Source organism: Cornus florida, unplaced genomic scaffold, assembly GCF_030987335.1.
Source record: "Cornus florida cultivar Cherokee Brave unplaced genomic scaffold, ASM3098733v1 CherokeeBrave_3.0.0_Hap2_Chr11, whole genome shotgun sequence".
NCBI lineage: Eukaryota > Viridiplantae > Streptophyta > Magnoliopsida > Cornales > Cornaceae > Cornus > Cornus florida.
This window is the reverse complement of record NW_026775581.1, coordinates 101,247,222-101,269,991: the sequence shown is the minus strand read 5'-3', so window position 1 is coordinate 101,269,991 and position 22,770 is coordinate 101,247,222. Positions and strand designations below refer to the sequence as shown.

The following is a 22,770-nucleotide window of genomic DNA, read 5'->3' as shown; positions in this document are numbered from 1 at the left end:
AAAATTTCAGAAATTTTCATTGTGAGAATCCCTCTAGCGTTGTCCTAGGATTGACATGATTCTGAAACCAGGTGTCTTAGGTTGATATTATGTAACAATTTGGAATTTGTTGGTTGACACTATCAAATCGTGCATAACTGAGACATAGTAGTGATTCCTATTTGTGCATTATTTCTTATATTTGCTTTTAAAACTTGATCTGCTGAAATGAAAGATTGTGTGGATACCTGGACCTTTAAGGTCTTGTTTCTCTCTGTTGAGAAATTATTACATGCTTCGGGGACCAATGTTCTCGGGACAATTATTGAATGACACGTAAATATATGTTTAAACTTTATGTTAGCTTTATTTAACTCTCTCATTTTTGACAAAGTTAACTTTTTCATTTTTAAACTTTATGTCAGCTTTATTTAACTTTTTCATTTTTGAAATGAGTACGCTTTGCTTTGCGTGTTCCCAAAATTTTATGTTTTTGGGGTGATGACGGCTGCATTTCTTATAAATCGCATGCAATCCAGGAGATGGCTGATTGAGAAGGGAGAGAGAGAGTGTGTGTGTTGATTGAGAGAGAGAGAGTGTTGATTGCATAAAAACAAAGGGTACCCAATAATGGTATGCATAAATTAGTAGTCTTGTATCCAAACCTTTTTCTCACATTTATTAATTTATTTATTTTTGTGTGTGTTTGATCATTGTATACTGACTTGGTATCTAAATAGTGGCAACAGGTATTGAAAAATGAATTTGATTAAGGTATAGAGGCTCTTGGAAAATCAGACAATCTCAGTACCGTTGGTTCAGGCTCAAATGGTGCCTTTTTAAATCTTGAAAATGACTTTTTGTGGTGAAGTTTGGGTTTTGGAATAGGAATGGTTAATCAATTGGCAATGGGTGTAACACCCTTTTAAGTTCATTAGGATTGGCGAAGAAATTGAATAACATAAAGAGAGAATAATTTTTAGTAACATAAAAAAGGTGAAATTTTAGGTTGATCAAAAGGCATCACGTGTAGGTTCTTATATGAATGGGGTTGTTTAAAACTTGTATAATTCTCTCATATGAATGGTGTTGGCTATAGTTTTGTATTTTAGGAGATGATTGTTAAACATACTTATTTGGTTGAAAGCCTTTTTTTGGGGTCAGTTTCTGAGAGATTTTTGCTGGCGACTTGAAGAAATAAATGGTAAGATATGGTTTGATAGTCCACAGTTAATACCATCCAAAAAAAGTTACAGTAAAATAGAAGAAAATAAAAAACAGATTTTTTATTATTATTATTTTTAAAAACATATCAACATCCATCTTTTTCTGTGTCTCATTTTCAAGTTAGTTCTGAAATGGTGGTTGGCCAAATGCTGTCGATAATATTTTTCAATGCCCAACATTTTAAACGCTTTAATAAATTGAAAGTGTTATGCTCTCTTTTTCTATATAGTAATTTGTGTGTTGATGCACCTTCAATGAGCTTGTGTTCCATCTTATGCAATCTTTGTGATCCAATTATATATATATATAAAGATTTGGGGCCTACCATGTTAGGTCTTATCTTTGTAATTTGGACTGTCTTGCTGGGTTGGTTATATATTATATATATCTTCCTAACCCAATCATACTATTCGACCCATTCCACTTCCATTCAAGTACAAACGAGACATGCCATGAGCTCCAGGTCCACATCACAGCTAATGGTTCATTTATTACATAATAATAATAATTTAATAAAAAAAATTGTCGATCAAAGATTGTGCCAAACAATAAACGGCACTGATTTATTCATCAGAAAGTAGATGATCATTGTCTTCCCCAAGTTGGATGTGGTCAACAATTCAACCTAAATTATCATTCTCTTCTATTTTGCAACTATCTGTAACTCCGTCTTCTGATGTCCGCCTTGGCTGAAAACCACCTCTGCACAATACAAATATGGATTTTGTCGAACGTTCCGATGTGTAACATTGGCCTAGGTGGTGATTTTACTTCTTGGATTTTGTCGAATGTTCCGATGTGTAACATTGGCCTAGGTGGTGATTTTACCTCTTGGATTTTGTAACATTGGCCTCACCATTTTTGGGTTTGGGAAGTTTTGGTGTTTCACTTCACACTACAATTTCCTCTCTCTCTCTCTCTATCTACACACACACACACACACACACACACATATATATATATATATATATATATATATATATATATATTAATAAATAACAAAACAAAATTTATGTGATCGGGTCAAAAAGATTTAAAAAAAAGGTTTTATTGGATTGATGGTTAAAAAGGTTGAATGGCGTACGCTCTCTCGTGCTTGCAAATTCTCCAAACAATTAACATTCAACTACGTTCTTATAAAGCCTCCTACTAATTAATCACGCATGTGCATGATTTTAAAACGAATTTAATTTTTTAACATTATTTTGTACAAAATAATTATTCATCTTATCGCATGTTCTTGTACTGGTTACTCAGAAATTTCATCAAAAATGAATCTGTCACAAATCAAATACTACAACTCGAACCTAACCTGAGAGCAATTCGATTTTTTATAGGCTCGGACAATTATTTTTACAATTAGAATTGAATTCAATTGAAAAATCTTAGGCCTATGTTAATTAGAGTTGGACTTAGATTGAAATGTTAACAACCCAATTATATATATATATATATATATATATATATATATATATATATATATATATATATATATATTAAATGCATTATATATGTTTTTAATTAATTAAATTTTAATTAAAAATTACTCCTCCATCCTAAAAAAGAATGCTCATCTTTCTTGGAGTATCCCAAAATAATTATTTTTCAAACAATATTTTGAAAAATATTCACTTTTCTTTTTCAAACAATATATTTTATATATTTTCATACATGTTTTTGAAATTTAAAATTTTAAACTTGAATATTCAAAACTAATTTTATGGAGACAATGCATGTCTCACATGTTCCCTTCAAAATTTATACTTCCCAAAAATGACACTTAAATTGGGACGGAGTCATAGATAAGTTCTTAAACACTAAGCAATGTCTACTTTTCTTCACCAATGGTGGTACAACCACTACAACCATCCGACTTGGGAAGAGGGAGTGTATATTTAAAATAGGGTAAAGTGCAAATAACCCCCCTGAACTTTACTTTCTTTCCTTAAAAACCCCCCTGAACTATTTTTTTTACAGTTAACCCGCTGAACTATCAATTTTTTTGCAAAAAATGCCCACCGGCGAAGTTTTGGCTATTTCTCACCATTAAATGGGGGTGTGTTATTCACGCGCGATTACAGAAAATAAAAAATGACAAAATAGCCCTTTATGATTATAAAAGTATAAAAAATCAAAAAAAATTCTTACATAGCCGTCGGCAGTCGCTGCCGTACAGTGTAGTCTTCCCGAGCACATTCATATATCTACTCATCGGTCAGAACAATATCCTTGGCTTCTCTCTCCATTCCCAAATTGACGGCGGTGGTGGGTGGGTCGCTGTATGTATATAGTAATATAAAGAAAGGGGTAAAAACTCGAGAGAGAAAGGAGTAAGACGACGAACAAAGTGTTCGACTGCCGGACTAGAACTCACTGCTAGGTCAGACCAAGCTTACCAGAAGAAGATGAACAGAGCTCGTCATTTGTTCACCGGAGTCGCACGCATGTCTTGGAGCTCACTGGATGGTCACCGTGACTGGGTCTTAGTCTCATTGTTCTGGTTTCTCTCACTCCTCTGTCATCTCTGTCCTCTCTCTTTCCCGCGGCCGGCATCAACACCATGGAATCACCATCAGCAAAGAACTCTCTCAACAGGACTAAAAAACAAACCCATTTTTTATCTTCATCACCAAACACCACCAAAACTCATAGCCAAGGAAAACAGCCAAAACTCTTGCCTTTCAGATACCATTCAAGTCCACTTTGCTTATCTTTTTTTGACTACTCACTCTCACCATTCAATTTCAGTACCTCATAACCCTAAAATTGCCCTCAATTCAAGCGATTTGGATCCAAAAATAATCAATTCAATTTCTGAAAACTTTACCAATGGTTTCGATAATGCGGTTTCAGCGCCTCAAAACCCAAATCAGCCAAAAATTGCATCGATCATCATCATAGCTGCAGAGTAAGAGAGAGAGGGGTGAAGGTGATGGCAACCAGCGAGCGAGAGAGAGCTCGGCGGTGCAGAACAGCGACTAGAGAAGTTGTGATTCCGATCAAATCAGTGACTGGCACAGCGGCGACGGATCCGGCGTTGGCGTTGGCATCGACCGACATGTTTGCACGCCGCCGATCCCATCGCCTTCTGCGACGCAGTGAAGAGACTGTTCTCGTCGGTTCCTCTTATCTTCGTAATAGCGGCTTGAAAAATTTGCGTCGTCGATTCCTCTCCTCTGTGTATGTATTAAATCCACTGTGTATGGATTTGAGTTCAGATGTATCTATAGAATCACAACAATGAGTGATGGGTTATTTGAGTTTTGGATGTATGTATTAAATCAACTGTATTCAATTAGATGGGTCACAATTCCGGAAGCGCCAAGGAAGGTTCCCACCGACGTCGAATGAACATGGTGATGAAGTAGTGGGCATTGGCGGCGAGAAGTGATTCTGCGACGCCGTGAAGAGACTGTTCCCGTCGTCGGCAACGAGGTCTCGTCAACCTTGCCGTTCTCAACATCGTCAACCTTCGTCAACAAACCTTTTTGGTGAGCATCATATAGACCAGGCGAAACCTTTTTAGTCGACAAATGTCATCAACGATGGGAAAAATAGAGCTTAGAGAGAAAAAGCCTTGCGTATAAGGCCGTGTTTGGTGGTAACAAAGATGAGGTGATAAGGTAATGATGTGTTGTCACAATTCTATTGGATGATTAAGATTTGAGTTAAGACAATACCAATATGACGTAGTTTCACTTAAGGGTAATATTGTAATCTTCTTTTTCCGGTGCCGGAACCTCACCTGATGTCCTTAACTGCAACTTTATCATAGTTCAGGGGGGCAATTGTTAATTCAGGGGGGTTTTGTGCAATTGGCTGAAAGTTTAGGGGGGTTATTTGCACTTTACCCTTTAAAATAAGGGTTAATTTTGTTCACTCCCCTCAGGTTTGACCAAATATCACATTAAAATATCTTTCGAAAAATACTATCAAACCCCAAATATCTTTCTTTTTCGTCAATGACACGATTAAAAATGTGCAAAATATGCAAAATGACAATTTTATCCTAAACTGTTTAATGTTTTTTTATTCCAAAAATATTAAAAAATTGAAAAGACTAAAATACCCTAAATTTTATCCACTTGTGAATGAAGGAACAATACCCAAACCTATTATTGATTGATTAGTTGTGTTAGTTCATGTCATATTTTTCATCATCAATTGTAAAGTAACAAAAAGCCATCCGAATTATAAACCCACTTTGTATCATCATAATCATCATCATCTTCTTATCGGTGCAAACCCTAATCATTAATACCCATTTCCTTCAACTGTAAAATAACATCATCCCATGCTCTTCATCTGGAAAATAAAAATAATAATAAAAAATAAAAAATTCCTATAATTGAAAGCCTTAATAAAGTCAATAATGGCGAGGTTGAATTCTATGCCAGTTGAAAAAGGGTGGAAGCAGGTTACTGGAAAAGAAAAGGGTGCTACAGGCAACTTCCAATTAGATAAGCTACCGTTTGATTTGATCTCAAGTTTGACTCTCAATTTAAAAACCGTAGATTTCATTACTTCTATGATTATTTCATAGAGAAAGAAGTGCTGGTAGTAAGAACTTTTATGCTCCATTTGGTATGCATGAATTGAATTAAATGGGAATAGAATGAGAATTGTTTGGTTGTAAATATGAAATGTATATGAATGAAATGATAATAACTATTCTAGTGTTTGGTTGGACCAATTTAAAATTTATAAATGGAATAAATTTTAAATTGAATTCTCAATAATAACCCTCTTAGTAACAAATAATTAAATTAACAAAATGACATTCTCTAATAATTTTTTTAAAATAAATGGTGGCAGTGGTGGTGGTGGTGGAGGAGGAAAGCGGTAGTGGTGTAGGTGGTGGTGTTGGAAGGCGACGGTGGTTGCGGTGGTGGAAGGCGGCGGTAGTGGTGGTGGAAGGCGGCAGTAGTGTTGGTGGAAGGCGGTGGCAGTAGTGTGGTGGTGGTGGTGGAAAATATAGTGGTATAAGTAGCGATGGTGGAAACTAATGGAAGTGACTGGTGGTGGTGGAAGGTGGTAGCAATAGTGGTGGTGGAAGATGGAGGCGGCGATAGTGGTGGCGGGGGCAGTGGTAGAGGAAGGCGATGGCGGCGGCAGCGGTGGTGGTGGAAGGAGATGGTGGCGGCGGTGGTGGAAAACAGCGGTGGTAATGGTGGTGGTAGAAGGCGGTGGTGGTGGTGGAAGGCGATGGCGGTGATGGTGTAAGGTGATGGTGATGGAAGACAACGGTAATGGAAGGCGGTGGCGGTTGCAGTGGCAGTGGTAAAAGGCGGTGGTGGAAGGTGGTAGTGATGGTGAAAGGCGGTGGCGATAGTGGTAGAAGGTGGTAGCGGTGGTGAAAAGCGATGGAGGTGGCGGCGGTGGAAGGCTGTAGTGGTGGTGGTGGAAAGTGGTGGCAGTAGTGAAAGGTAATGCTGGTGGTAACAGTGGTGAAAAACGGTGGCGATATGTGGTGGTGGTGGAAAACGTGGGCGATGGTGAAAGTCGGTGGCAGTGGTGGTGGTGGAAGACAATGATAGTGGTGAAAGGTGGAGGTGGTGATGATTTTTGAACTTGGACATGAGGTTTACTTGGGAATGGAATGGCCATTCCATAGGTTTAGTTATAGAATAAATTTTCGTTCCAATAGAATGACCATTCACACTTTAAATTACATACCAAACAAAGGAATTGTTGGAATGGACATTCCATTGGATTTTTATGATGAGTTGTGTTATATATAAGGATATATATATATATATATATATATATATATATATTTATTTATAAATAATTATATATTTAAAGTCAAAGGCTATGGAAGTCATTTGAACTCTTTTTTAATTCAACAAAATTTAAAAAGGTAATAATGTCATTTTACATATAAAAAATAGAGTGAACTACATTAAACCCCCCTTTTCTATCTGTGTTTTTCACTAAATCCTTTTTTTTTTTTTTTTTTGTTAATAAACCCCTCTCAACTATTCGAGGGGGGTGATTTAACAAATGGAAGTTAGCTAAAAGGGAGCTGTTTGGATATTTAGTTTCACATATATTTTTTAGACAAAAATGTCCTTGTACCTATTTTAATATACCCTCACATGTATATCTACTCCATTATCGCTCTTAGCTGCATATATTCCACCATTGCAACAACACGTACTCTTTCATCATTATAATATTATATATAATTTGTATCATAATATAATGGTATATATAATATGTACAATTAAATATTATTTATACTATATTTTCATTTCCATCTAGCCTTCAGATCAATATAAATTTTGGTTTTTCTCTTGAAATTTATCTGCTATATATATATATATATATATATTTGAGAATTATATTGTGCATTTATTTATTTGATTTTTATTGATTTTCATTTTATATAGATTTATTAAAGGGACACTACAAGAAATAATGTCTAATTTTTTTTCATTTTTATATTAATATTTATGCCTACATGTTTTCTTCTTCTTCTTCTTCTTCTTCTTTTTTTTTTTTTTTTTTTTTTTTAATATTTCAATATCATTTTTTTCTATATATAAAAAAAGAATTCCTTCCATGTGACTGATGTGAACTTGTCAGTCTAGTAAAATGTTAAAACAAAAAAACACAATAGAAGTGTTAATTTCTGTGAATGATGTTGTTTAGGTTATTTAATAGATAAATAAGAACAAAAAGCAAAGTAGATTTTTCAAATAGGCTTTAATGGGTATTTAAGTCAATTTATATTTCAATTATCTTTCCACTAACTCCCGTTAGTTAAATCACCCCCCTTAAATAGTTGAGGGGGGGTTTTTTGGCAAAAAAAATAAAAAAAAGGGAGTTTAATGAAAAACACAGATAGAAAAGGGAGATTTAACGTAGTTTATCCTAAAAAATATTCGTAAGTTATTTCAATATGATATTTGGTCAAACCTGAAACGTATTAGTGAATTTAACTTTTAAAATAAAATTAGAATTTTGATTGAGCTTGAGTTGCAATCCAATCCAATCATATTTTAATTTTATAATTTAAATCTAATTAAATTATTAAAAAATCTAATTTTATTTTATTTTCGAAATATATCTAATTAAATTTTAAGTTGAGAGTTTTCAATCCAAATTAAACCAAAATTGTAAAACTATTTATTGGAGCCGTGTCTTCCAAGCACATGCCATATGATTTTGTTCTGTACCAAATCAACAGCATCATTAAAAAAAAAATGGGGTGCATTTCCAAAAGTCTCCTCCTTTCAAATAAATGGTTAAGAGTGACATACCGACATGATCTAAAATCATTTCTGCTAACAATGACATTCAACATGAAGCTGTGTTTTTTTCTATCTTTTACTTTTGTATTTTAACGGTCAACTTGAACCTTTCCACGTGGCAGCCAACCATCATAGACCATTTCAGAGCTCAGCAACCTCCTATTGCAACATCAAAGCATCAAATAAAGACTAAAGCCACCTCCCAACTCGGGCAATTCCCCAATTCCCCAGTTCATCAAAATCAACAACAAACCACAAATAAAAGAAAACCCCAATTTCCCTTTCCTTTCTCCCCCCCTCCTCTCTCTCTCTCTCTCTCTCTCTCTCTCTCTCTCTCTACTTGTGATGGAGGATTATAGATCTAAGTCATGGAGGGAAGATAGGATGCAGATAGAGAGCTACTATGGAGGTAGACCAGCTCCAACTAGCATGAATGATCTGAGGAGTTACAGTACTTCTTATGCTTCATCTTCACAGCCACCACCTCAGATGGGAAAGGAGGTGAAGATGAAGAAAGGGAAGAGCAGTGTGGGGTCCACTTCAAAGAATTGGAGCCTGAGTGATCCAGAGTTGCAGAGGAAGAAGAGGGTTGCTAGCTATAAGGTCTATTCAGTGGAGGGTAAGATGAAGGGTTCTCTGAGGAAGAGCTTCAGGTGGATCAAGGACACTTACACCCAAGTGGTCTATGGATGGAGGTGATTGATTATTGGGTATTTCTTGTTTTTGTGTTTTTGTTATGTTTCTATTGGGATTATAAAGTTCTCTCTGTCTGAGAATATATATCAAGCCTTATATAATAGTCAAAATTCCATAATTGTGGTCTCTTCCATAAATTGAATTGTGGAGTTTGTACTTAATTTCTTCTTTGGGTTCTATGAAATTGGATCTATAAATGCCAATTTGATCAAGATTTAGTTTCTCCACATGGGTTGTTGCCTTTTTGCAAATATGGATGCTTTTAAGGTTCAAATAAATTGAATTGGTTGTTTTGGTCATAGAAAAATGAGGTATTATAATTATTAATTGGTCATTATTTTTGTTTGAAAATTCATATGGCTAATGTATATCTGATTGGGAAATTTTGATGTTTGAATTCTGTGGTCTATTTTCTCCATGGTCTGTTTCAGAACATGTGAAGAATAAATATTTTTGGGATATGGGCATTAGATCTGATTCTTGTTTAGGTACTAACGGAATCAATCCTTCTGTTTTTGACTTTTAGATCATTTATTATTGGTAGCAAAAAGAATAAAGATATGCAAAGTTTTAACTACCACATTATCTTAGTTGAAGTCTTCTCACAAAGTATATACAAGGCAACTGTCCTTCTCATAATATTAACTGTGCAAAAGTTAATTAGATGAAGCTTCTTACTTTCTTTACCACTATTACTTCTCAGTAACTAACTGTATTGCTTAAGCTTCAAAGATTGAAGCTTTGAAATGCGTGGAAGAAGAGGTAAATAGAAAATGAAAATGGATAGTTCCATGCTCCTCTCCCTCTGTTCTATGCCCGTAGTTTAATCCACTCGATCTTTTCACAGGTGTTACTACTTTTTGCCCTCTCCAGGATTGCTAGTAATATGTTTTCTCCTATCTTGATTCTTGAAAAGGCACTTATTTTGTCTTAAGATTAAGTTATTTGAAATATAGAAATTAGACGGCTTCCATTAAATAAATTGATGTGTTAAACTTAATCTAATTGCTAGCATTTCGAGTTTGAATGAACTTACCGGATGATAATCAAACTTATAATATCAGTTTGAGTTTCCAACTTCTAGTGTAGAGTAAGATTTGGGTGGTAGATATATGACACAGAATTTGGTTGCAATCAACTACCATAACCCCACCACTTGGAGTGGGCAACACTTCATTTCTTCAGCCACTCTAACTATCATGTTGTTTGGTATTTGCCTTGTTCTTACAATTCTTCTTGTTCATGCAGCCATTGATTTCAAAACAGCCATTGGTCTTTATTGCATGTGAATTCGATTGCTCGACTCCAGCTAAAACTCCTTGTACAACTATATGACATTGGAAGAAATTATTTGTTATCTTTAAGGCTCAGTGTTGACATATGGGAGGCCCTAGGGGTCCAAAAATTTTGTTAAGCCTCTATCCCTTCTATATATATATTTATATACAATCCATTTAAATGTTATAGTTTGGTTTCCTGTGGTTTGAGTTTCTAAATCTCTACCCTTATTTGAATCTTTTGTTAATTTATTTTTGCCTCCATGAAAAAGAAGTTCTAGGTCACGCCTGTTAATGCTTAAACTCTTCGAGTATTATGCAGGAGCACTGGTAATATGGTCCCATCCCAACTTCCCTTCTTTAGGGGAGTTCGATATATATAAATACATACATACATATATGTATTGATAATCAAGGGTATTCTCACCTTTTGGGTGGGACTAATCTCCTAGGTGCACAGGCATGTCCATAGGTTACTTCTGCTTCATGATATGTGGTTCGCGGCAACTCATTCTACCTCTTCCGTATACAAGTCCAATAGATTGAACTGAATTATGGCCTCAAGCATCAAGGCTATTCAAAGGAGATCCTTAGATACAATGTCATGTATATGCGAATGTGCCTCGGATGATTCAACTCCTGGTTCAGTGCAGATGACCACATTGAAGCATCCAGTGGCTTGAGTCTTTAAAACTGAGAAATTGAGCACAGGCCTCCTGATGCATGTTTTTCCATAATACCAAGATGTTCTATAATTAATTATATGCCCTTAAAAGCCTTAGGACCATATCTGTGACCATCTAAGCTCCTTCACAGCTCTTACATGACTTCATGTCTTAGCTATCAGGACTCCCCTTATACACAAGATCTTCCATGCAGGCAGTTGGAGAAGGTAGTCAACGTCTTTGATCAAGTGTAGTTTCCATACTTTAAAGAGCAATTCAAGTTCAAATTAGAACTTCCCATGCACTTTTTTTTTTTTTTTTTCATCCATTGTCCTCATATGCCTTCTAACTTAAGTTGCATTGTTTTTAGGGTAAATTGCAGGGACACCCCCTTTGGTTTGCCTAAAAGAAAAGTAGATACAACGTAAGCTATGTTTGGACAGCGTCACCCCCCAGATTTGCTAAACCGAACAAAGACACCCCCTTGTCAGAATTTTGATCCAAACAAGGCGATAAAATGCTTGAAAAGACAAAATTGCCCATCAATATTTAATTGATTTTAATGGTAAAATATCCTAATTCTGAAGTGACGTATTTGCCCTTCAATCAATATCAAGACTGTATTGTATTCAATTCTTGTCTCTCTTTCAACCCTGTCATCTCGGTGGTGGCGGCGAAGGTTGTGGGTGAAGATGCGGTGGTCGGGTGGCGGCGGCAAAGGTCGTGTAGATCTTTATGTGTGTGTGTGTGTGTGTGTGTGTGTGTGTGTCAATTGTATAGGTTAGCTTTTATGGGTTTATATCTAAAAATTTAACTCTCTCTTGAAAACGGATTTGATTATACATAGCATATACTACGTATATGTTGGTGGTCGTCTGACCATATATATATATATATATATGGTATGAAGGGAGAAAAAGATTTGATTATACATACCATATATATGATGGTGGCCATCGGACCATATTCCATATATATGTTTATATCAACATTGTTGGCATTGAAACCGAAAGAATTAACAAGACAAGAATCTTAGAAACAGAGGCAAAGAACAATCATGGATAAAGGCACCAACTAACCCAATTGCAATAAAAAACATAGTCCAACCCATCTGAAAAGCTCACCAAATCCAGATGAAGGTGGATCAAAACCAGGCTCTTTCCTTGAGAAACCTCCATTTTTCTTCTCTCTCGTCACTCTACTTGTTCTTTTGTGCCGTTGACAATCGGCAGTGGAATTAAAAGCCATCAAACCACCATTGCCGGTGCAATCCTCCCTAGCCTTCAACGTCAACTTCATGGGCCAAGTTGTCGCCCAAGAAGATAAGTTAGCAGAAGTTAGAGAGAGAAAAATGGAGGACATGATACAATCTTGATATTGATGGAAGGGCAAAAACATCACTTCAGAATTGTGATATTTTGCCATTAAAATCAATTAAATGTTGATGGGCAATTTTGTCTTTTCAAGCATTTTATGGCCTTATTTGGATCAAAATTCTGACAAGGGGTGTCTTTGTTCGGTTTAGGAAACCCGGTGTCACTTTCTCAAAATAGCTTAAAGTTGTATTTACCTGTCTTTTAGGCAAACTTATGGAGGTTGGAAGATGGAAAGGAGGGAAATGTTGAAGGGTTGGAAGATGTACCTCTAGAGAACTAAAAAGAAATGAAGACAGGGATAGGTATATAACATGATATGGCCTTTTTGTACTTTAACAATTAAAGATGAAAAACAAATATATTTATTGTCAAAAAGAACATAAAGAAAGAAAAATGTATTTTTTCTCATACTAGGGAGCTTCTCTCTTTGCCTTCCTTTCCCTTTATTCTTTTCCTCTACTAAATGAATAAAAAGGCTCCCATACTCCGTCATTTCCTTATATTTGACTCCTTACCAACAGGCTGTTAGACGCCTAAATCATATGGTTATTGGTTTTTAGTCTCTCATAGTTGCACATGGTTTCTCTTATTAGAGACTTCTGCTGACACTGCGTACAAAAATTTGGTTGTTAATGAGAGTGAATACATATACACACCAGCTATTGAAACAAGGGAATTACCATTTCTCGTGCGTAAAATTTTGGATTGCTGTGGAGAACGAATTAGAAATATGGTCCAAAAGTTTGGGACTAACTTTGCAGGGAATTAGAAACAGGAATTAGATCCTCTTTTGGCAATCTATGCAAATCGGTGGCGACCCTGCTGGAATGGCTGAATGGGGAATCGAACGGAATTCACGATTCAGGACAATAAAGTTACTCCAACACAAACATGCCTACAATATTGCCACTTGCACACTCAACCTCCACAATCAAAACTTTTGATAGGAGAGCAAGGCAGGAGAAATCCCTTCAATAATTTACATATATATGCTCCATCCAATGCTTTGCAGAGAATTGGTTGCTATATGATAGGTGTTCGAAGGGAATTAGTCCAACTGTAGAGGCAGGAGAAATCCCTTCAATAATTTACATATATATACAAAGATATTCAGACATCTTCATCCAATGATTCACGGTTGTTATATGTTAGATGTTCGAAGGGGATTAGTTTCATAGTTTCAAGCAAGTACCATACCAACTGTCCTTGTTAAAAAACCTAGAGTGGAATGCGGGCTTTGTCGAAGTTTGTATATCAATGAATGTGTGCTTGCAAATTCACAATCACAAGGATAAAAGTATTGCACCAATCTACATCAGCATGCTACACTAAATAAGTAAAGGTTGCAAAACCATAAGAACGTTTACAGAATTTGTTGTATGCCTCGACAAACATCAGATGCTGTGTGAAGTGATATGATAAAGAGCTTCTAAAAGCTTTGAAGCCACATCCTCCAGTAAACCCTATAGGGTTAGGTCTGAAAACTGGTATTGTTAAGCAAAAAGAGACATCAAGAAAATAAAATTACAAAATCAATTGCTTTGGCCAAGCCAAGACAACTCTTGTCAAATTCTATGTTTCACCTTGTACTTCGTCTTTGAAAATATAACACTTCACCTGTACATCTACTGAAACGCTTGTAAGTTCATTTTCACAGTACGGGTTAAGTGCTAAATAATCTCAATCCTTGAGATTCCTGGAAAACAAAATGAACCAAATAATCAACAAAACAACCTTCCAGTTTTAGATAATATTGATATCCAAGTCTTCTGGAAATCTAAATGCACCACAAAAATCAATAAAATAGCCTAGTTACAGTTTTACAGTGCTTATAACCCACGTCGTTAACATATAGAATTGACGGAACAATGAACATAAGAGCTGACGGAAAACAAGGATCAAAACAACAATATAACTGAAACCATTCCAAAACAACTCACACTGTATTGACAAGCCTAACTTGGGTGGGATATAGTCGGGCTCTGCTCTACTCTTTCAAGATCTCTTATTGTATGGTTTCTAGTATAACATTACCCAACTTGCACCACCTTATATTTCAGCTGCCAGCTGTCTTCAAAGAACAACACAAAATAACAGATTCCACTCCAAGTGCATGCCAAAGTATTACCATTTCAATTTTTACAGTAGACGAGGGTCGAATAGAGACAACTAATAATGCAGCCTCTCATCGTTATTAAAGTGCAGGCCCTCAATACCCTTGAGAGTGGATTCAAAGTTCTTTATGTTAGAGGGGTTTCTACTAGAAGAACTGCGCTTGTGATCTGATGATACAACTGGTGAACTTCTTTGAGCAGAACTAGAAACTTTGCGAAGTGCACTTGGACTTGCACCAGTGGCACGGAGGCGAGAAGGATCAGATTCACTCCCAGCAATCACTGGGTCACGACTGCTAGAGACAGCAGGTCGCCTCGAAGATCCACTTGTCCGCAAAAAATTAGAACCAGACAACTGCAAGAGTCCAACCACAAGTAACGAACCAAAATGTAGCAACAGAATTAAGTCAGGGACTAACTAAATTGTTTTATCTTTAAGATACATTAAGCAAGTAGAACCAGAACTTTAGTTCCATTTTCACTACAAGCTGTTCTGGCTAAAGCAGTTCCACTCCAGCTGAAAGCCAAAACAGCAAGCCCCTCAAGACTTTATTCCTAGACCGACTTTTTATTAGTTAATTTAGTAGTTTTTAGTAATTCGGTCAAAATTCCAGGCTATAGTTGGACGGGTAACCAAAGACAGCAGAGGTAGTCACAGACTCACAGGAATGCCATCGGAAGGTTGCAGAAAGAGAACTTTGGGTTTTGATTTTGTTTCTTAGTGGACCATATCGTTGAGTATACACAAACAATCCAAGCAATGTTGCAGAAAGATATTGAGTCATTGACAGCAAGAAAGATAATAAAAAACTGCTCTTCCAAGTAGAAAGGCTTGGCATAACTGTAAAGCACTTCTTTCCCTAATCCATTCAATTATCGACTCTAGTGTGTCTGCACAAATAAGACATGCATATAACACGAGCAGAAACTGCCATGCTGGTCTAAAAGGGCTTAGCTAATTGAAAGAAACAAGATTGGAAGTTATCAATAAGCTAGTAAATAAAACAATAAGTAACCCATGTGAGGAACTCCTTGGGGAAGTTAAAGTTCCATCGTTCAGTAAACAGACCAATATTGCACATTGGACAAACTTTTTTTTTGAGAATAGTTTTGCATCAGATTCATTTTGCTTGTATCACCATGTTAACGAACATATTCGTGTCAAAAACCAAGAGAACTTAAAATAAACCTAAATAATTGCATGGATGACAAGGATCACTAGTAGGCCATGTTCAAAAGCTAGTTCCAGTTGGATTCAAAACCTAGTCACAAGATCTAATAGGGAGAGCGGAACAGTCCACCAACCTAGATACATTTTTTATCCTCATTGAAGGATGCATAAAAAACAGAAGAAAATATAACTAATATATATAATTTTTCAAAAAAACAAAAAAACAAAAAATAAATGGTCACTTTAGCTTGTGCAAGTTTTGAGGCTAAACACAACCCATATTTAATCAGATAGGACTAGATCACCAAAACTAACTCCTGCGGCATAAAACTTAACAAAACTCATTTTCTTCAGGCAGGTTGGTGGGCTGAGACAGGTTCTAAACAATTAAACCGATAACAAAGGGTAATATAGCCCAGTTGCAAGGGAATCTCCATTCACATTGGTATAGAGCACCCATCTATCTTTTGACAATAAAAATAAAAATGAAATAAACTTACAATACTGTCTTTGGCCATGGCTGAATCATTTGCAACTGGACTTTTTTGTTTAGACAAGCCTCCGGTATTTACAGGTGGTCCAGTGTTTCTACGTGTTGGATTTGATGAAGACCAACCAGTAGGCCTACCATCTTCACCAGCTGCAACACATTCAGCATACATATTAAGCTCAGAGCAATAGATGGAACCAGAACATTGGGATAAGATCAGAAATTTATTACAAAAATTGGTGTAAAGGTTCAAGGGGAATAGAAGATTAGCTCATTAAATCAGTGGGAGACTTGACAGTGTGTCCAAAATAACCATACATCAAAAGTCAAAACCCACAAAGGTATGCGCAGAAAATTAGAATATGCATTATCCGGATGACAGAATCAAATAAGTTGAAAATGCAATTGGATTTCACTCGGTTTCAAGAACATGCAACTGGATTTCACTCGGTAAAACTTAATATAAGAAAGGAAAATGCAGAGAATTACCTGATTGTCTATCGACATTGCCAATTGCATGGGGCATCCCAGAACTCGTTCCAGCACCAGCAGCCTGTCCACAATATCTTACTATTCAAAGCATTTCCATTGAAGGGGCCAAAATAAGGGGCAAAGGGCAAAAGAATGGGGAAAAACTAATTATACAATGTCACATACAAGAGCACGGGAAGGAGGATTGGCAAGCTGAGATTGCTGATACTTCAAAATAGTCCAATCAAACACATAATCAAACTGAAAGCCTGATGCAAAAAGAAAGTAACAACCTTCATTTATTGAGTGCGCAACATTGAAATTAAAAGCCTGACCTTTAATCTTTCCAAAACCAAAAGGATACATAATAATAAAATAAACTCAAACCTTCACGAATAAAAAGGTCCCGGAAGATTCTCTTCAGATAAGCGTAATCTGGTTTATCATCAAACCGTAATGATCGACAGTAATGGAAGTATGATGCAAATTCTGTGGGATACCCCCGACATAAGGCCTAAGGATGAAGCAGTTAGCTTTGCAGTCAGTTTCATGGTGCTGAATATGTATCATTTGCATCGATCTATCTTGTAAAACATAAATTACCTCAATAGAGGTTGACACTTTCTTTTCGCTTATCTTTTCATACTTTTGTTTCTTATTTCCTGCTTTCAGTCCCTGCCACGGGAGACTACAAACATATGTGGTCATAAATAAACAAGCACATAATAGAAAATCAATAAAATAATGAAGTTAAGCATCAAATGATTGTGTACCTTCCTCTTAAGAAATACATAAGAACATAACCAAGTGATTCTAAGTCATCCCTCCGACTTTGTTCTATGCAATAGTACAAGAGAAACATGGGAGAAAAAAAAAAATTAGCCCAAGGATTAACACTTACATTACACAGAAAGAGGTTGTGCTTTATTAACAAAAGGATAAACAAAAAAAAAAAAATTGCCATTACATACCAATGCCTAGGTGAGTATTCATGCTTGCATATCTTGCAGTGCCCGTCAAATTCTTATTTTCTCTGCATTTTATTTGGAAACATTCAAGAGGAGAAAAAAAAAAAGGGAACAGAAACTGGCATCTCTGATAACTAAATCATCTAGTAAAATAGTACAAGGAGCCCTGACAAAAACGAGGCATGTAAAACAGGATGACTAGCGAATACTTTGATTCTTAGTGAGACCAGAATATAAACAACCAATCAAGCACAAAAAGAAGAAGCAACAATTATTGCAGAAACATACTGCACTCATATGTCCAACTTCTGAAGAGTCACTGTTGCCTTTTAAATGATACATAATATCAAAATTAACACACTATGAATAACATCTGGGTCATGTAAACAAGCTCAGATACTTAAGTGTCAGGAAAAGTATGGAAGTCAAAGACCAAAAATAAAAGAGAAGAAAAGATTATATAATTCGATGCTCAGAAGTAATCAAATGGTAATAACATGTGACATACAACCATTCATCAAATGCAATCCACATGTACAGAATAATTTCCACTCATTAAGAACTCCCATTATTCTAGCCATAAACTATAACCTCACTTGAAATTTAAGCTCCAATTTTGATTAATGAAGCATACATGAACCAGATCAGAAACATGAGATAAAAGGGAATTCACCAGAATGTTCAAGATACAGTCAACACTATCAGCATCACCCTACTTAGCTAAAATTCCTGCTTCCTACAGGGTATGACACCTTATCCTCATCTGATCAGTAACAGACATAATATAAATCAGTGTGCCAGGCCCCCCCCAAATTTTCCTTCCATCTTCACTTGCAAGCTAATTCAGGGAGGTTTGGTGTCTTAAAAATTATGAAGTAAATTGAATTAAGAGGTGCTAAAGTTTTCTTGCAGCAGCATCAACAAATTTAGAATTTTTTCGAACAAACAAAAATATAAAACACATTTCATTAGCTCATAATAAAATGTACATAGGCCAATACATTAAATGTTACGAGTATCCTGCACCGTTTTAGGGGCCGCAACAAACAGAACTCATCATGGTACAATAAAATATATAAGAGCAAGAAAACTAATAATAGGTTGACAAAATTGAGGAGCCAAAGAATGGAATAATAATTTTGTTCACCCATTGTGTAATGGGTGGTGCTTCGCGATCCGACCCAAAAACCTAAGCTATTAGGTGGGGCTAACATCCAGCCCATATATACCTAATCACTCTCTCATCCGGATTCGATGTGGGACAAACTCCCCTTTATTACATTCTCCCCCACCCGAACTCGCAACGCCATTACTACAGGTCGAGCCACCCTGCCTACCCGGGTTGTCCACCATGATGCCCTCCGGGCCAGGCGCTTGGCGTGACACCGAATCAAGAACTGGATTTGACTCTGATACCGTCACGGGTGGGTGCTTCGCAATCCGACCCAAAAGCCTAAGCTATTAGGTGGGGGCAACACCCAACTCATATATACCCAATCACTCTCCCATCCGGATCCAATGTGGGATAAACTCCCCCTTATTACACCTTGCCAAAAGGGTGGTGGAGCCCATCTAATTCCACAAAACAAAACATAGCATGTCAAAGAGCAAAATAAATTGCAAATCGATCAGGATAACGTATCAATCGGCTCCAGACCTATGAAAGACCAAATCCTTTGAATACGAGTATTTGAACCAACTCACCCATTAAATAGTTCAAAAGGAGCTCACCTATAAGGAATATGTTGATGGGTTGAGGAGTCTCTGTACTTCTTAGCCAAACCAAAGTCAATTATGTAGACCTAAATGCAATTAAATAGCAAACAAGGAATTAAAACAGATCCTCAAAGCAAATAGAAAAAAGAAAAGGAGGGGACAACTTTCAATTCAAACCTGATTTGCACGCCTCCCTAATCCCATAAGAAAATTATCTGGCTTAATATCTCGATGCAAGAATGATTTGGAATGGACAAATTCAACCCGGTTTATCTGAAAGAATAGATTGCCATCAAACAATAAACAGAGGTGCCTTTATTGTTACCACAGTATTTATGCAGTAGAATAAATCCTACCATCTGATCTGCGAGCATAAGTACAGTCTTCAAGGACAGCTTCCTACTACAAAAGTTGAACAAATCTTCAAGACTAGGTCCCAGTAAATCCATCACAAGAACATTATAGTCCCCTTCAACCCCAAACCATCGCACATTTGGAATTCCAGCTGCCAAAAAAATTTCTCACCGATAAGGATATGAACTAATAAATATTACAGTGAGCCAAAAAGGAAGAAGAAGAAGGCAGCAAGCTAGTAAATATCCTTACTTCCTCCCTGTAGTAATTTATACAACTTCGATTCATACAGCAACTGGGGGTGCTTTGTCTTGACATTTTCCTGTATATAAGAAACACAATTGAAAATTCATGGGTGAAACTATTCATTGACCAAGGGAATGTAGCCTAGTAGTACTTCTTCACCTTCCAAAGTGTCCTATAGGGGCAAAGTGGGTGTTTGTTTCAACTAGCGGAAAAAAATTTCAACGCCAACAACAAAGTTCACACCAAACAAACAACAACAACCGCCACAAAAACAAAACAAACAAAAAAAAAGAAGAAGAAGAAATTCAAGCATGTATTAATTCAACATGCAAAATGAGTTCAAATAATACTACAGCGAAGAAATCAATCCCCTTCTATATCCAGCATAGACGATAAGCACTAGGGGCATTGGCAAGGCCGATCCAGGACGGTTACAGAGAACTGCAAGGTTCCTGTAAGCAATGTTATCTTTGTAAAGTAAGTCTTTTGATAACTAATTAGTGTAGGCATGAAATGGATCACGGAGGAAGATGTATATGATGAATGACCGATTTAATCCCTTCCCACTTGTGACATTAATGCCATCCAGGGGCAATTTTCGGGTTGTCAGGTTGGGTTTTTACTTAAGCACACTTACTAGAGAACATAAGAAGTGTCTAATATATTCCCCAGGCCGCCATTTCTTCTCTCTCTTTCACTCTGGCATAATTATAGCAGTACTTTATAGCAGTCTGATTCTTCTATAGAAGAGGTCCCCCTTTTCTATGTGAGGTGGGGCGTACATGAGAGCTGAACCTGGACAGAACGCACAGCATCAAGGAACCGGCCCCCAATACTATTACCACACTCATCACTTATCAGCTCTTGACATTTGCCACCTATAGATATAGATGGGGCTAAACGACCATAGCTAGCTTCTCTTCTCCTATGCTGCACGCACACGTTATTTGCAACTAAAGGCAGATAGCAATTATAAGCTAAGTAGAGCTACATATTCCAGAAGGAAGCAAGCAATTATTTGCTTAGTAGAGCTACAGAAACCAGCTGACGACCCCTTCTTGCTCACTGCCAGCCGCTTCTTTTGATTTGATCAAACAGTGCAAAGTTGCATATGCACAAGCTAGGATTCAATCAACAAACCCTTTAATTCCTAAACCCCATCACATCACAAGTTCAAAATTTAATGCAACCCTCGTAAAAAATCAACCTTTGGGCCAAATCCAGGCAGAGAAAACATAAAATCAGAAACCAACGGGTAATTTAATGGTAAAAAAATGATCACACAACAGTTTACCACAAATATCCTATAACTAAAGTACCAAAAATTAGCACCTTAACTGTATTCTTGAAGATAGAAAATGTTAGCTCAAAAAATATGCAGTTTCTATCACAATAACACTTCCTTATTTACTAAAACTATCCCAAGTTCTAACACCAAATATATTTACCCTAAAATCTAGATAAATACCAACTAAAAATCTCATCAATCACAACATAATAATAGTTTTAGCTAAACCATGATAATATCTGGGCCCTAATCAGCTCAAATCATCAAACATAATGCGATTCAGAAGAAAGAAAGCACTTGAGCAGGACAGTTCAAAGTTCAAACAACAAACTAATGACAAGACATTCGGCATCTGCTTCATTCCTGTCTTAGATGAAATTTGCACAACCCAATAACTATGCAAAGCAGGTGATCTTGAACTTGATATCTCAAAAACACAGTAGAATCTAAGCCATAGACTCAAAGTATTAAGGTGCAACTAATCCAAAATCCCCTCTGATTTGAAGCTAAATTCTTGTCACGCATTGATCACTTGACTATACCCTCACCACATATGCAATAAATTTGTCTGTGTGCTGGCATGTGCCACATTGGGTGTATGCGCAAGCTTCCATAGGTGAAAAATTTATCAAAGACGCCATAAACATAAACAGAAATTTGCAACCTCCAACTTAACGAACCCAAAAAAATATATAAATAATAAATAAAAAATAATTCAATCACAAATAGAAAAGAACGTAAAACCTCTTAGCCACGGGCACAACATTAAAAGGAAAAAATAAAAAATAAAAGAAAGAACACATAATGACAGAATTCATAGTAATATGGGAACTTACAAGCTTAATAGCAACTTCTTCATTTGTTTGAATATTAGTGCCTGTAAAAATGTACAAAATAAGAATCAAATTGAAAAAAAAAAAAAAAAAAACACAGTAAATTAACATTCACAATAGAGAACAATGAAGAGCGAGAATTGCAACATACCAAGATAGATCTCTCCAAACGAGCCGCTACCGATCTTCCGGCCGAGACGGAACTTATTACCCACACGAGGTTCCATCAAAAGTCACAAAATCAACGTCCAAACGGAACCCTATCTACAATTCAACGCTAGCTAAAAAAAATCATTAAAAACAAATAAATAAAGCGCAAATTGAACCGTCCAAAGTCCAAACCCTTGATCAAAACGATGATCAGAAATCAACGGGAAAACAAATTTGTGGCCACACACACGACCAAAGGATGTAGAAACGATTTTGTTTGTGGTACCAAGAAAGGGGGAAAATAAATTGTTGTGAGAGATCACTGGAAAAATATGTAAAGGAAATCTAGGGTTTTGAGAATTTTTCTCTCTAGAAATCTAGCTTAATGGAGGTTTTGGGTTGCAGAGTTGGAGAGAGGAAGACAGAGGAGAGAGGAAGACAGACGGAGGGGAAAGGGGAGGCATAATGATATTTCCACTCGCGCTTTGATCCA

The 22,770-nt window shown here is 36.4% G+C and overlaps 2 protein-coding genes across 2 annotated transcripts; one reads left to right on the top strand and one right to left on the bottom strand.

The window, feature by feature from the left end:
* Positions 1–8,631: 8,631 nt before the first annotated feature.
* LOC132284737 (uncharacterized) lies at positions 8,632–10,654 on the top strand. Its single transcript, XM_059786867.1, has 2 exons — positions 8,632–9,157; positions 10,407–10,654. The coding sequence occupies exons 1-2, from the start codon at positions 8,808–8,810 to the stop codon at positions 10,411–10,413; spliced, it is 357 nt and encodes a 118-aa protein (XP_059642850.1). The 5' UTR covers positions 8,632–8,807; the 3' UTR covers positions 10,414–10,654.
* A 3,540-nt stretch (positions 10,655–14,194) lies between these two features.
* On the bottom strand, positions 14,195–22,768 carry LOC132286799 (casein kinase 1-like protein 2). Its single transcript, XM_059789185.1, has 14 exons — positions 22,279–22,768; positions 22,131–22,171; positions 20,013–20,082; positions 19,763–19,911; positions 19,584–19,679; positions 19,422–19,492; positions 17,694–17,755; positions 17,496–17,559; positions 17,326–17,410; positions 17,110–17,236; positions 16,909–16,991; positions 16,741–16,804; positions 16,262–16,401; positions 14,195–14,945 (listed from the first exon to the last, which is right to left on the bottom strand). Exons 1-14 carry the CDS (start codon positions 22,352–22,354, stop codon positions 14,646–14,648), a joined length of 1,428 nt encoding a protein of 475 aa, XP_059645168.1. The 5' UTR covers positions 22,355–22,768; the 3' UTR covers positions 14,195–14,645.
* Positions 22,769–22,770: the final 2 nt, after the last annotated feature.